The following is a 14037-nucleotide window of genomic DNA, read 5'->3' as shown; positions in this document are numbered from 1 at the left end:
TAAGACAAATGCACCCTTTGTGGATACAATGTGTCCAAGCCTTTTTAACAAAGTTACCAGTTTTGTCCTCCTGTAATATGTAATGTATTGTACATTTCTTTGTCTTTCCTGCAGCTTAATGCCTGATGATAAAGTAGAAAATATGTCCCGTGTCAGGGTTCCCATGGCCCAGTTATCCATTCAAGTTACCTAGAAGTATTTATTACATTTAGATTTTCATACTCTTTCTCAAAAATATTCAAAATCAGAAACAATCATGAATGCTTATTTTAAAAAAGCTCCCAAGTATCAGGCTCGCTAACAGGAATTTAAAGTTCAGAGACCATTGCCTTTAAATTTTAAACGGTTATGAGGTTTACTTGAAATGAGCAATTTATTTATTTTGGGGAAGGGGGCAGCAAAGCGAGGTTTATTGAGCCATGAGAAAGTGATCAAGTGATCCTACAAAGCTCCCAAGGAGGGAGGGGACCCGAGACGGTTGCCAGAAACGACCAATTTAAAGACAATTCAGACTTGTTATGTCCTAGAAGGTCAATCCCATAAGTACAGTAGCACTGAGAAAAGAGAAGCTGAACTTGTTTTCGGATTTGTCTTTGATAGAGATGCTAATCAAAGGAGGGCTGCAATCACGAACAGGTGGGCCAGCCGCTGTATAAGCAAGGAAACTAGCTCCCCCTGGTGTTCAGTTTCCGTAAGGACTCCCGGGGGGTGCAGAAGAAGAAAAGGGCCAAGTTTAAGGAAGGCACAACTCTGCTTTTCAAGGAAGAAAAACTCTCACATCCAAGTCAAAATTACTTCAGTGACCATGCATTTCCTAGAGGGAAAACTGGACAGCAAACGTGATATTCCAGAACATTTCATCTATAAACGCGTTTTAAATAGAGCTCAACAAATATTATGGAGAGAAAATACACATTGTGGCGATGGATTTATATTATTTAGATACCTTTCCAGCAACTCAAGAAAAGCACGCCAACTGTCCTAGCAACCTACTCCGCTAGAATTCAGGCAAAACTGTAAGCACCTTCTCTACACTGACAGTTCCTGTTCTAGGATCCGACTGTGCAGCTGAGCTCCAGACTCACACAGGCCCGTGTGACAGCACCTGGTGCCAACTAGGCATTTCCAATTTCACGTGTCCTCAGAACTCTTGACCCTCCTCCCCAAACCTGCTCCTCCACAAATCCTATTGACTTTACTTTCTAAATATACCCAGAACCTGCTTTTGCCAATTCCACCAGTACCCCTGATCCAAGCCAGTATCGTCTTAGCTGGATTATTGCAATCATCTTCTAGCTGGTTTGCCCAATTCCGCTATTACTTTGATTTTCCTGCTTTAATTTTCCATACAGAAGCCTTACGATAATCCCTTGAAGGCACAAATCAGTCATGACCACATTTAAAACCTAAAATCCCTAACAATGGGTTCTTCGTGAACTTCCTGCTCTTTCTTCCTTGCTCCCTGATACTCTAACTGCACTGGACTTCTTGTTCCTTGAAAACATTAGCCTCATGCCTTAGCATTTTTCCCTAGTCCACCCTTCCCTTTGACGTGTGCATGATGTGACCCTGCAATTTGGTCTCCTCCAAATGTTCCTGAGGAGGCATTCCTGACTATCCTATCTAAAACAGTCCTTGTTTCTACCCTTTACTCTGGAAAAAAAAAAAAAAAGTTATACAAGTATTTGTTTTCATTCATTAACCAGGTCTCCTCCATTTGCACCTCAAGATAATGGGTTTTTGTTTGTTTGTTTACTGCTACTTCCCAAGGCTTTGAGCAGGGCCCCACACAGAGTAGGTGGTGCTCCAAAAATATTGTTGAATGAATGAATGAGTTCATTTCTCATTGGCTTTTTCAAGAGGAAAGAACATGGTACTGATTTACAATTACAGCTCAAGACAGTCTGGTGCTGCTAGAAAGCAGCTGGGTGGCCCCAAGACACTTGAAAGCACTGTGATCCAAGCCTACTGTCCCAACAGCTGAGGATGGGTCTCTAAGTGTCCGGCAAGAGTGCTGTATGAGCCAATCAGCTGTAAGGATGAAAACATAGATCCATCCGAGACTAAACAAACGGAAGAAATTATCCCAAGGGTAGGTGTGCAGATGGAGGGCTCAGTTTTAACATATTGCTGGAGCAGATTTTGTTTTAACTTAATCTATTTTCTAGTAGTCTTTTTTTTAATGATGCCTTTTTTTTTTTTTTTTTTTAATGCCTCCATGGGTAGCAAGTGCTTTTCTGGATATTGAATGTCTTTTTTGGTGCTAAGGCAGAGTACATGGACTGATATCTCTGACTTTGAGCAACCCCAAATGTCCCCACTTGAATAGAAAAGAGGTTGAAAGAAAGTTTAATCTTGTAACTCTTCTATAAACAATCTGGGAGAGAAAAAAAAACCGGTTAGGTTTCTGGCTCGTGGTATTTTACTTATGAGGTCATGCAGCAGAGGGAAAACAAAGCAGAATTCGTAATTAGGGAGACTTGGACCCGGTCCATCTTTGCCATTGGTGCTACTGAGAACAAGTTTACTTCGCTACTGCAGGCCTGTGTCTTCACATGTGAAATGAACTGAGCAAGATCCACATTATTAACACTCTACAATTCTGCATTCCAAAAATGAAAACGCGTTAAGAGGACAGACCAGGCCTTTGGCAACCGGAGACGGTAAAAACAAACAAACAAACAAACAAAACAAAACAAAAAATACAGTGCCGCGGGAAATAACAGCAAGATCTAAAAGCCAATCCATCAATACGGACTCCGTAGAGTGTTCACATCCTCTCGGCTTGAATGCCAACTCTCACTGTACTGCCCGAAGACACGCAAAACCTTTTCCTCTAAAAAGCCTTTCCTATGAATTCCTATTAATTCAACTTCAGAGGTGCATCTTGCCGTGAGCAGCAGGAATCGGTACTAAGCTAGAGCTGCGCGGTCCAGCCCCTTGAGCCACGCGGGGCCGTTGAGCACTCGCCATGCGGCCCTCGGAGCGGAGAGGTGCTCTCAGTGTCGAGTGCACACTGGAGTTCGAACACTTAGAATGAGAGGTGAAAGTAAGCTCTCTCCATTTTTATTTCGACCACAGGTTGAAATGGTAATATTTTGGATGTACTGGACTAAATTAACATGTGTGACTAAGCCTAATCTCACGTGCCCCTTGCTGCACGAGCTCACGTGGCTCCCCAAAACGTTAAGGTGACATCTGCGGCCCGTGCTCTCTTCGTAGGGGACGGTGCTGCTCTAGTTTAGGGACCAGAGCCGCGGAAGGGGCTCAGCCGCGGCCTCCGGAAGCCAGCGCCGCGCACACGCGCCCCCGAGCCCGCTCGCTCGCACTCACTGCTCCGGTGCCCGCCGCGCCGATCTTGCCAGGCTGCCCGCGGCTCCTGCGCCCCCTCGCTCCGGAAGCTGCGCTGCGGGCCGGGGGCGCGGGCGCGGCCGGGGGTGCGGGCCGGGGACGCGCCGCGCGGGCTCGCGGCGGGGCGGGGCGCCGCGGGGGCGTGGACAGCGCCGCCGTGGAGCCGGGTGGCGGGGTGGACGGCGCCGCGGGGGACGCGGGGGACGGCGCTGGGCACCCCCAGCGCAGCACCCCGACCCTCGGCCGCGCGGGGTGCGGAACGGACACGCGCTCGAGCCGGGGGGCGGGGAGGGGGTGCCTCCGGGCTTCAGAAGGCGAGGCCGGCGAGGCCACGGTCTTCTGTCCGGCCGTCGGCCGTCGCCGTTACAGGGCTTTGCGGACGAAAACGTTGACGCTTCGTCCTTCTGTGGACCGGAGACAGACGACTAATTCCGCAGGCGCCAGCGCCAACAGATTTTCACATTCGCTTATTTCTAGAACGGTGTTAAGACCGTGGAAAACTAATTCTCTTCACTCTTACCTTGTTCAGCATTTGCAAAGCAAGCTCTGCGTGGATCTGTTACTGACAAAATTATTTCTCAAAACAAGATTTACCTATAGTACATAAAATTTCGTTGCAGTAAACAGATATTCTTAAATTTGACCCTAAGAAATTGCCCAAAAGTAAATACAATGCATTATACACACTTAATTGATGATTGCTGAATAAATGCCTATCACGTAAAACTTAACATTTGTCCAACTTTTAACAGGACTGAATGATTTCTTTAAATAGACTTTTTTCCTCGTCTCTCTGTGCAGAGTAGGTACAAATGGACTTTATGTCTTGTCCAGATAACCACACCCCCTAATTTACACACCTAGCCAAATCTCAATGTGTAGGTTTGTAACTCATGCTGACCTATAGGCCTAAACTTGTGCTTACCTCGTGGGAAAACAGAACAAACCTGAACACAGTGGACAATAATAGTACAAGGAAATAAAACTTGTAACAGAATCCGTAGAAGTCCATGCTCCCTTGGATTCTCTTCTCATAACAACCAAGTGTTCGCCCTCCAATGAGTGTGAACAATCATTTTTCTAAATGACCTTAAGAGGTCTCATCAAGTAAGAAAGTGAATGTAGTAAGGGAAAGCATGGATTCAGTTAGAATATGTGCTTTAAATCACACTGCGTAAGTAACAGGGAATTTAGGTTCCAAGCTTCAAAATTTAAAAATACCTGTAAGTTTCACCCTCCAGGTAAAGATGGGAATGTGAGAAAATGCAATCTGCTCACCAGCATTCAATCAAATGATCTGACCTAATTCCGAGATTTCTGAGATACACTGATCTCGCTCGAAAAGTCTGCGGTTTTCAACCTGTTCCCCACGGAGGAAATCCAGCTGATGTTCATAGCCTTACAGGCCAACAACGGGCATTCCTGACCCACCAACGGGACACCCCGTCACACTCTCCCTGTCAAGTAAACACTTCACAATGCAAAGTGAGAATGATACAATTGTAGGAATAAACCTAACACCTGCTCCAAGCCTGTAGGCAAAGTGGAACACTCACAAACATAAGGCCCACTGTAACAAATCATGAGCAAGACCCTTCACAAATACTATGTCCATTGTACAAGTGCCCTGAGTTTCACTTGTAAATATTCTTGAGAGGTCACATTTTATAAGCTGCCGAAACCCCATGTGAACTATTGCTTCTTTCAGGTTCAAGGGACAACCAGCAAATAAAAGGGAGACCAGGCAGCCCCCCTGGCAAGGAGAGTCCACAAATGAGGGATCTAGAGCAGGCGGACCACCTCTTCCAAGAAATGAACCAAAAATCAGCCCCTGGAAATTATGTTCCTTGGAAATCCTTTCTTGGGACACATACAGCGATTTTTGTATTTACTTATCTGCTAGTCCTAGCTCTCTTGTGAGACATAAACATATTTCAAGAATGGAAATGATGTGCTCGCTACCATGGACCAGGCTACTAAGACAGAACAGAGAAGGTGTATAGTTTTTAGCATTCCAGATAAGCCTCATTTCAAAGTTCAGGTGCTTTAAAGAAGGTTCCATTCTGTTACTTGACACAGGGCAGAATCAGTAAACGGTCTGTTCTAATGAAGTACTGCAACCAAGTGAAAGCGTAATATGCAAGGTGTTTATTGTAATTACTCCTATGTGAAGGTCCTTATTTTTGGACAACAGCAAGGCATCTTATTATCCACTCTTTCCATTCCTTAAAGGCTTCCACAGGTTTTGGTAAATTCACATTGTCTTCCCGACTGTGTCCCCTGCTGACTCCAGGGATGTCAGCAGACTCATCATCAATCCACTTCACCAGTGCCTTGAAAAACAAAATCCAGATTCACGTGTTAACAAATCAGGGCAAAAGAGTTTGAGGCAGGAGAAACACGTTGGCTTCGAAATCACGTTATCTCAATCAGTGACTTCTGTTACCCCGGGAAGATGTTCCGTCTGATAAAGATGTTTGTGAATATGGAACAACACATACTGGGTGAAGGAGCAGTTACCAAAAATACACAACCTACGATTACAAATGATGGTCAGAAGTGTGTACAGGAGGAAAGATGAAAGAGAAACGCAAGAATCCTCACAGGTTTTTCTGGATGGGAGGATTATGCTTTTCTCAACGTGCCGAAGGTTCCACAGGGCACTGGGCAAGTGCTTTCGAGCTGATGTGGAAATGGGTCATGTAAGTGTGCACACAGGTGTAGGCAGACACACGCATGTAAACATCCCTGCGTGAGCAGTCACACCCACGAGGTGGTAGGTGATGACTACGGACATGTCTGTGGGCATGCGTGCACATGCACACACGTACCAAGATTACGTGCTTTCCCTCTTCCTCCTTAAAGAAACTCATCCTTTCCTCTGCGTGAACAGCATACCCCTGTCCCATATTTGGAAAGATAAAGCATCTCCACATATACTTGTGGTTTTAAAAAATAATGAACTCTGCCACACACATCAACATTCAGCCTGTTCTCCCCAGTCGAGCGAAGGGGGACCACAGATAGGTACCTCCTCCACCGTCTCTCACTGAACTGCAAGGGTAAGGCACTCAGAAGCAAGGCAGTTTTTTAGAGATTTCTTCGCGTGTTTTTCTTTTTTTTTAAACCACAGCTTCCTGCTTATCTCTGCACTAATTTCCTCTTGTAAATTATAGCTCCCGAGAAGGGCCTAATAGAAAATGGCAGTTTGCTACTTATATAACCACTTCCCCCCTTCTTTTTCTTCCCCTCGTTTACTTGGTATCTCTCTATTATGTTGAAGCCAACAGCGCACCGCAGCTTGCGTAAACAGATAGGGCAAAGGTTGAGGGGGCGCCGGTCAGCCTCTTCCAAGTGGTTGGAGCCCTGCATGAGGCATGCAAGCCACTGGCAGTGTCGAAGTCCAAATATGTGTCCGATCTCATGGGTTAAAGTCTGCAAGACATTCACAGCAAGGCTTTATAGCGCCACCATCGTCAAAGAGTTAGACCTGCCTTCTTTTTCTTGCTTTTCCAAGAAACAAATTTATAGGAATCAACTCCCTTCCCGTCCTCACCAAAAACTTCAACCTGCCCAAAGACTTAATCCCCCATTTCCCTAATTGTCTTACTGCTTTCCTTCCTATACTTAATTACTTCCCCCGGAGCAGGGTTTCGCAGCCTTGATACATGTGACATGTTGGGTGGGACCACTCTTTGCGTCACCACGGTGGAGGTGGGGGGAGGACACAGCTGTCCTGTGCACTGTAGGATGCTTAGCACCATCCCCAGCCTCTACCCACTAGTACCAGGAACACCCCCAGCCCAACTGCAACAACCGGAAGTGTCTCTCGACATTGCCAGAAGTCCCCAGGTGGCCAAATCAGCCCGCGGACAGTTGTTGCTGTAGACCAGAGGATGGGACGCCTGTTAGGCTTCAGATTCCGGCTATTCCCCCAGAGATGCCAAGTCAGCAGGTTTGGGAGGATGGGGGCTCAGTCTGCATGTTACCGGGCAAACCAGGTGATGCTGATGTGGGGGACACACTCCGAAAACACTGTAGCTCTCAAACCCTAAGGAGGAGTACTTAGGAAAACAGAACTTCCCAGCTGCAGGTAAAGCCTCTGTCTCTGGCTACGAAGACCGGGGGGGGGGGGGGGGGGGGGAGGAGAACATGACGGTAATAGACTGGAAATCAGGAGATGGGCTTTCCAAAGAGCAGGGGTTGGGGAGGTATCAGGAACTGTGAGCAGAACTAACCGCAGGAGAAGGCAGCTTTGGGCCAAGAGGAAGCCGTCCTCAAGACGCCTGAGAGCAGAGGCCTCCAAGAGCCACTTTACGTGATGACCACAACAGCTTCAACGAGTCACTTACCTTACTCATAGCAGAATTCTGGAATTAAACTAGTGGCGAGGATGTGGGTACAGTGACAGTTGCGTATCACTAACAGGACAAAAAACCAGCACTGATACTGTAAATTTCAGTATTAAGGTATCCATTCTAATTCTGTTTCTGTTGATAACTTCAGTCAAACAATATCCACCAAAAGTATACGAGTGATATAAACTCATTTATAATACGACGTTAAGGACTGTTGATATACAATTCAGGGAATTAAGAGCTCTTTAAAAAACATTCCTGTTAGATTTGTTTTTCTTTTTTTTAAAATGACTCACCTTACAGGAACGAAGCAGCAAAACACTGGTCACTTCAGGAATATAATAGTTATCAAAAACGGAATAGTCGCTTGAAGATACTTTCTGCAGCTTGTTCACTTTGCCTTCATAGCGTGAACTGTAAAAATCACTACCATATCTGGCAAAGCTGAATATCCCCACACCTAGAAAAGGAGGACAAGCAACATCAGAATGGGAGTAAGATTCCTGAATGAAAAACCAAAAAAGAGAGGCTGTTCGCGCGTCTAGTCATTGGGTGCAAATCTGTGCTACTGTGTTCACGGTCTAATATGCTTAAGGTTTGCCAAGACAAAGAAGGGCTTTTTGCTCCAGATTTCCCCACCAAAATCTTCTTCTGCTATCCACACTGCGCTGCCCTGTAAGACTCAAGGGTCTTGAGATCAAATTCTTGAGAAATAGAAAGCTCTAGAATTCCCCCCACACACACAAAATTAGTCTTTTTTCTCAAAGAGTAACCCAAATCAAGGACTCCAAGAGGAGTGAGGAAAAATGGTGACACACATACCACACATCCATGACTTTACTCTTTAAGAACACAATAAACAGATCTCTAGGTCCTACAGCGCAGTGAGGGTTCTTTCACTGCCCTGATGCGTGGAGACCATGTTGGACACCATGCCTTCCCACAGAACCTCTACCCCCCTCCCCCTTCTCACTCAAGAGCACGACTCTATGTGGCTGCTGTGGGGTGACCAGAATAAATACCCTTGTAACTGACTTCCTGTTACACCGAAGCTTCTCTCAACCAACCCTGCACACATGAGAACAGGGTTTGCTACACAATACATTCTAAAGGGCATGGCTTTATAATGGGACTTACGTTGTCATTTTTATTTATGCCTATTTCCGCTGTTATCTGAAAATAATAAGGCTTTTTTTTTTGTTAAAGAAATGACTTCATAGTAAGTCTGTCCAATCCAACTTGATCCCAAGAGAATGCTCCTCACCCCACCCTTCAAAGTGTCACCTTATATTTGATATTTAGAGAGAGAGCGCATTCTGAGAGAAAGTTAAGGAAAAACAAAATCTCATGTCACAGCTGACCTCCTCTATCCTCTGGCCAACCAAGTGTGGGCATAATTTCACTACAATACCGTTAGCAAGAACATTTTTTCTTTCTAATAACCTTATGGATGGAAGATTATTTTTAGTAATTATATATTTCTCCATTTTAAAATCCCCATCTTTGTAAACTTGGGAAAGTACACTCACTTATAGTAAGATACTATCTCACTGCATGGCAGATCAATGCTGCTAGCTTACACCTTCTTTAGACCATTTAATATTTAAGAAACTTACTAAAATGGGGGGGTTTAAAGTAGAAACATTTTAGGAGAATGCCTCCTGACCTCCTCAAACGTGCGTAAGATAAATTAGCTAGCAATGTCTAAATTGTTTTAACTTTTTTTTAATGTTTCCATCGCTGTCAGATTAATTATAAAAGGGGAGATAAAAATTTAGTTCATAAAAGTTTATTTCTGATAGGGGCGCCTGGGTGGCACAGTCGGTTAAGCGTCTGCCTTGGACTCAGGTCATGATCGCGGGGTCCTAGGATCGAGCCCCCTGAGCCCTCCCAGTCCCCATGTGGGGCTCCCTGCTCAGCGGGGATGTCTGCTTCTCCTTCTCCCTCTGCCACTCCCCCCCCGCAGCTTGTGCTCTCCCCCTAATAAATAAAAAAGCTTATTTCTGATAGAAAGATAGCTCTTATAAAAATCAGAAAGATAGCTGTGGCCAGAGTGTCCAATAGAGTGTGTTGATGGGGGTTGGGGTGCTCTAGGAATGTAAACGGAGAAGTCACCAAAGAAGGAGCAGAGGGAAAAGGAGGCTCTACGGTGCCCTGGGCTCCCACCTCGAATGAATGTCTCAGAAAGAGAAATATCTAATAGAAAAAAACATTTGTTAAAGAAAGGGCCCACCCCCAACAAACCCTGAGGCTAACGTTACGCCTGGACAGTCCACGAACCAGTACCCCAAAGGCGCTGTCGCGGATACCTACTCCCTACCCCCAGAGCGCTAATGGACGACCACTCCCCTTAGTGCACTGGACTTTCCCTTTCAAACCTGTCAGATCCTAGGGGACAAGGGTAGAGAAATTATAGCAAAAATGGAGGGGTGGGGGGAAAAGTGGAGCGAAGGCAAAAAGAAAAAGAAAAAAAAAAGGGGCAAAAATAGGATTTGCTTCCAGATCCTTTCCTACCCTATTACCACGCAGAATTCCTAATGAGTCAAGTTTTACTGTATCTCAAATTGAAAACTGAAGGTGACTTTTTATAAAAGTAAAATAAAATGTCATGAGAAACAGGATAAGAAGCTTACATACTTGTAAATCAGCCTATGGTTACTCTACCTAGATAAGAGAACTATGAAGAGAATTGAAAAACAATTAGCAAGATTTTCACTTACCTTAATGATAGTACAAACACCCCTAACGTTTTTAATTCACCTTGCCCCTGAATTACTGACATTTACCATCTGTTGTGCTGAATGTCTATATAGATGCCAGGCATATATACACACTTTTTATGTATCAGCACTGTTAGGTAAACTATCTTAAAAGGACTCTCTGAAATAGTTATCATTGGCCTCAAAATCATGTAGGTAGTGAAGGGCTCAACAGATGGATCATCAGAATCCATCCACAGCATACTACTTCCTAAGCACAGCACGATGCACCAGAAATATTATAGTCATAAGTATCAAAATGATAATTGGCTGGGATTTCTTCCCTTTATCAAGTTTCAAATATTCTCAAGTTGAGGAAATTTCTACTAAGTGTCAAAAAGGAATACCATCTGTCAAAGAGGCCTGTCCAAAGACAAAATTCCAGGAGTCTCGTGGGTAAAGATCAATCATTGTTATTCCCACAATACAGAAGGCATCTCTAGGTTTCTTCTTTTTTAGGAACCTCAGGATGTGCCCTATTTGAAAAAAAAAAAAAAACATACATGTGAGATATATATATATATTCATACATGTATCTATCTAATATCTCCTTTACTCAATTTTAAATTGTAAAGTTGTTTAATTCACCTGCATGAATTTGTAGGTTTTGTGTGTTATCATTGATTCTAAAGGAACACCTCGTTACAGAGACAGGAACCGGTTCTAGGAGTTTCACCGTCAAGCCATAGAAAAATGCTTCACAGTAGCCCTTGAGCCACTTAATATATTCTTCACTGATAATTCTGGTGTTTCCTAGAGATCCTAGAAGATGGAAAAAATGTAAGACAGACTTTAAGATGATTAAACATTCAGTCTTTATCTCATTCTATAATTAGAAATTTTATATTAGAAGCAAACTAACTCCAGATTTTCAATAAACCTTTATTACTCACTGACGTGAACATGAATTACAAAGAAACAAAATGTCCCCCTTTAAGGTGATTTGGGTACAAAACTTCCCACCACTGTAATGAATGTCAAAAAATGATAAAACTGCCTACTTGAATAAGAACAACTGGGCTATCCCTGGCAACAGCCCCGTTGCAAACCAACCCAAATCCAGCATGTTACCAATGTATACCAATGCATTGTATATAAATACTGCGCTTCTCTGGAGACGGTGCCTTTCTAGAAGGATCACTGAAAAACTGTTCGAAGTCCTGGGGAGGCTCGGGATGGGAGATGATCCAGTCTGATTCCGAATGCAAGGTAATGGGTCCAAACAGATCACTGTCTGGCTTGAAGGCTTTGTTCAGCAAACGCCGTTCGCCAGCATCTAACTGCTCATACTGTGACACAAGCGTTGGGTTCTTTGAGATGAGAGCTGTTTTTAGAGTCTGTTCAGAGTGCTGTACTGTTTGCATCTACCAGGAAAACACAAGTAATCAAATATACAATGCATATCCACTCCAATGACTTTAACCTGCCTATCTTCCACATACATCTCTAATTTCTCCCTAGAATGGAAAAACTGATTGCTCTTTTGTTGTTGTTGTTGTTACTATTATTCGTACCAAACAACTGTTTTTCTTCCCCATTTCCAATCAATTTCTTGGGGAGGGTATCTGAAAAAGTGAAAAGAAAAATCATGAAGTTCATTCCTCCTTCTCTTATGGAACCTGCTCCCGTTTTAAAAAAACCTAAGTGAATGACCTGATTTCCTGTTTCCTTCTGTCCTTGGGGTAACAATATTATGAACTGACTCATTAGGGCCACAGGAAAAATACTCATCTTGGGCGCCTGGGTGGCTCAGTTGGTTAGGCGACTGCCTTCGGCTCAGGTCATGATCCTGGAGTCCCGGGATCGAGTCCCACATTGGGTTCCCTGCTCAGCGGGGAGACTGCTTCTCCCTCTGACCCTCTTCCCTCTCGTGCTCTCTCTCACTCTCTCTCTCTCAAATAAATAAAAAATCTTTAAAAAAAAAAAAAAAAAGAAAAATACTCATCTTTTCCAAGGTGACTCAAAGATGTTCCAGACCACACAAAAAGAGAACTGAGGTAAGTCCTGCCATTTCTGTTATTTAACTGCAGGCTGGTAATAGACCTCATACACTGAAGTTTATTGCCTCAAAGTCATGTCACCCTGGGGAGGACATCAGGTGACTAATCAAAAGCCAGACTCACAATGACAGGTCTCTTCCATTCACATCATGTTCCTCTGTAGGGATGTCATTCTTTCTTCTAAATGCGTCAAACAGCTGTTCCACCACAAGGCTTCTGGAGTTAGAAAAGGTAAAAAAAAAAAAAAAAAAGGACTTCACTCTCTGGAACCTATCATCTTTCCTAATTCTCTAGATTTTTTCCCAGTTTAATGATTGACAAACTGATGGGAAAATTGAAGCTAACGTCTGTTCTGTTTGGACATCAGAATCCTGGGGTTCCAGAGCCAGGACGAAATTCCCAAACGGCGGTCACTATTGTTAAAGCTCTGGTATGTGCATAAGATCGTCCTCGCTGCTCCCCACCTGGGCTGACAGTTCACTTCTCCTACAGGACAAAATATCAAAGCAAAATGTGCCCTCCTATATGCTACCTACCTTTAGGGAGGTAGGCTCCCATCGAAGTTTTTGCCTTACAAGGACCGGCATGCCTGGGCCTGGGCCTGGTCGGGAAAGTGCTGTGCGGGGCGCCTTCACCCTAATATTAAAAAGGCAGTGTGAAAGGTCGGCCTTCCGCCAGCCTCCCAGGTCCACTCTGGGTGGAACCGCGGGAGGCAGAAGAGGATCACTTCTGTAGGTTGCAGGCCTGCAGTGCCCAAACCAGCACATCCTGGGCAAACCTGGACAAGTTGGCCACCCCCGCTGGTTGCTATAGAAACCCGCACCTTGGGCTGGGGCCCGTGCAACCGCGACCCGGTCCCTGGCTAGGGTGGAGTGGGGGAATCCCCCGCGGAGTCTCGCTTCGTCTTTCCGCCCGGAGGAAGCCTCCTCAAAGGGCCTTGCTCCCTGGAGACGCCCCCGCCCCCGCTGTCCTCCCCGGCTTCCGCCGCAGCGGCCCCGCCCACATCCTCACCCCTCCCCCACCGACCGCGACCAACCTCCACCACCAATCCCCCAGCCCGGGAGGCCACGGCCCGGATCTGACGGATCCACCGCACTGCCCTCACCCTGCCAGGCCTGGACACCGCCCGCCTCCAGCCGCGGCCCCCGCGCGCCCGCCCGTCTCGCCCTACTTCGTACCGCGGCCCCCGTCCCCCGCCGGCGCAACGCCACGCCCCACCGCGCCACGCACCGCGCCACGCACCGCTCCGCCGCGCACCGCCCGCACGTGCCACGCCCCCGAGCCGCACGCCCCGCCCCGCACGTGCCACGCCCCCGAGCCGCACGCTCCGCCCCGCCCCGCACGTGCCACGGCCCCCGAGCCGCACGCCCCGCCCCGTAGCGTGCGGCTGTCTGGCAGGCTCTGAGCTCTAGTTGGGGCGGCAGTCACGGTCATGGTCTCCGCAAGCTGGGGGTGGGGTGGCGAGGTCGCGAGGCGTCGAAGTCAGTCCCCACGGTCCCCTTCTGCCCCCTGGTCTCCGCGGGGGCGCAGCCACTGGTCCCTCCAGGGCCGCCCCGGGGCCGCGCTGGG

The 14037-nt window shown here is 46.1% G+C and overlaps 2 protein-coding genes across 8 annotated transcripts in view; both read right to left on the bottom strand.

The window, feature by feature from the left end:
* ARSG (arylsulfatase G) overlaps positions 1–3404 on the bottom strand; it is a 101252-nt gene extending 97848 nt beyond the window's left edge. Inside the window, 1 exon segment of the mRNA XM_027568381.2 lies at positions 3334–3404. The gene's annotated coding sequence lies outside the window, so the exon portion shown is untranslated.
* A 2072-nt stretch (positions 3405–5476) lies between these two features.
* On the bottom strand, positions 5477–13665 carry AMZ2 (archaelysin family metallopeptidase 2). Of its 7 annotated transcripts, XM_027567854.2 has the most exons (10): positions 13292–13444; positions 13005–13104; positions 12592–12684; positions 11983–12033; positions 11550–11832; positions 11057–11230; positions 10816–10944; positions 8006–8169; positions 6610–6786; positions 5477–5684 (listed from the first exon to the last, which is right to left on the bottom strand). In XM_027567854.2, exons 4-10 carry the CDS (start codon positions 12004–12006, stop codon positions 5529–5531), a joined length of 1107 nt encoding a protein of 368 aa, XP_027423655.1. In that variant the 5' UTR covers positions 12007–12033; positions 12592–12684; positions 13005–13104; positions 13292–13444; the 3' UTR covers positions 5477–5528. The 7 variants fall into 7 exon arrangements, with proteins under 7 accessions (XP_027423655.1, XP_035580623.1, XP_035580622.1 ...); XM_035724730.1 differs by lacking the exon at positions 13292–13444 and having other exon boundaries at positions 11571–11832; positions 13005–13281; XM_035724729.1 differs by lacking the exon at positions 13292–13444 and having other exon boundaries at positions 13005–13279.
* Between the last annotated feature and the right edge of the window lie 372 nt (positions 13666–14037).

Source organism: Zalophus californianus, chromosome 16 (assembly GCF_009762305.2).
Source record: "Zalophus californianus isolate mZalCal1 chromosome 16, mZalCal1.pri.v2, whole genome shotgun sequence".
NCBI classification, from domain to species: domain Eukaryota; kingdom Metazoa; phylum Chordata; class Mammalia; order Carnivora; family Otariidae; genus Zalophus; species Zalophus californianus.
This window is presented reverse-complemented; position numbering and strand designations above follow the sequence as displayed.

What these genes read in the sequence shown, in the direction of transcription:
- AMZ2 (XM_027567854.2), bottom strand. Translation starts at nt 12,006, where the DNA reads ATGGGGAAGAAAAACAGTTGTTTG. An exon ending in AAACCTACAAATTCATGCAG is followed by an intron (nt 10,945 to 11,056) that starts GTGAATTAAACA and finishes TTTTTCAAATAG; the next exon opens with GGCACATCCTGAGGTTCCTA. An exon ending in ACATAATAGAGAGATACCAA is followed by an intron (nt 5,685 to 6,609) that starts GTAAACGAGGGG and finishes TTGTTTTTCAAG; the next exon opens with GCACTGGTGAAGTGGATTGA.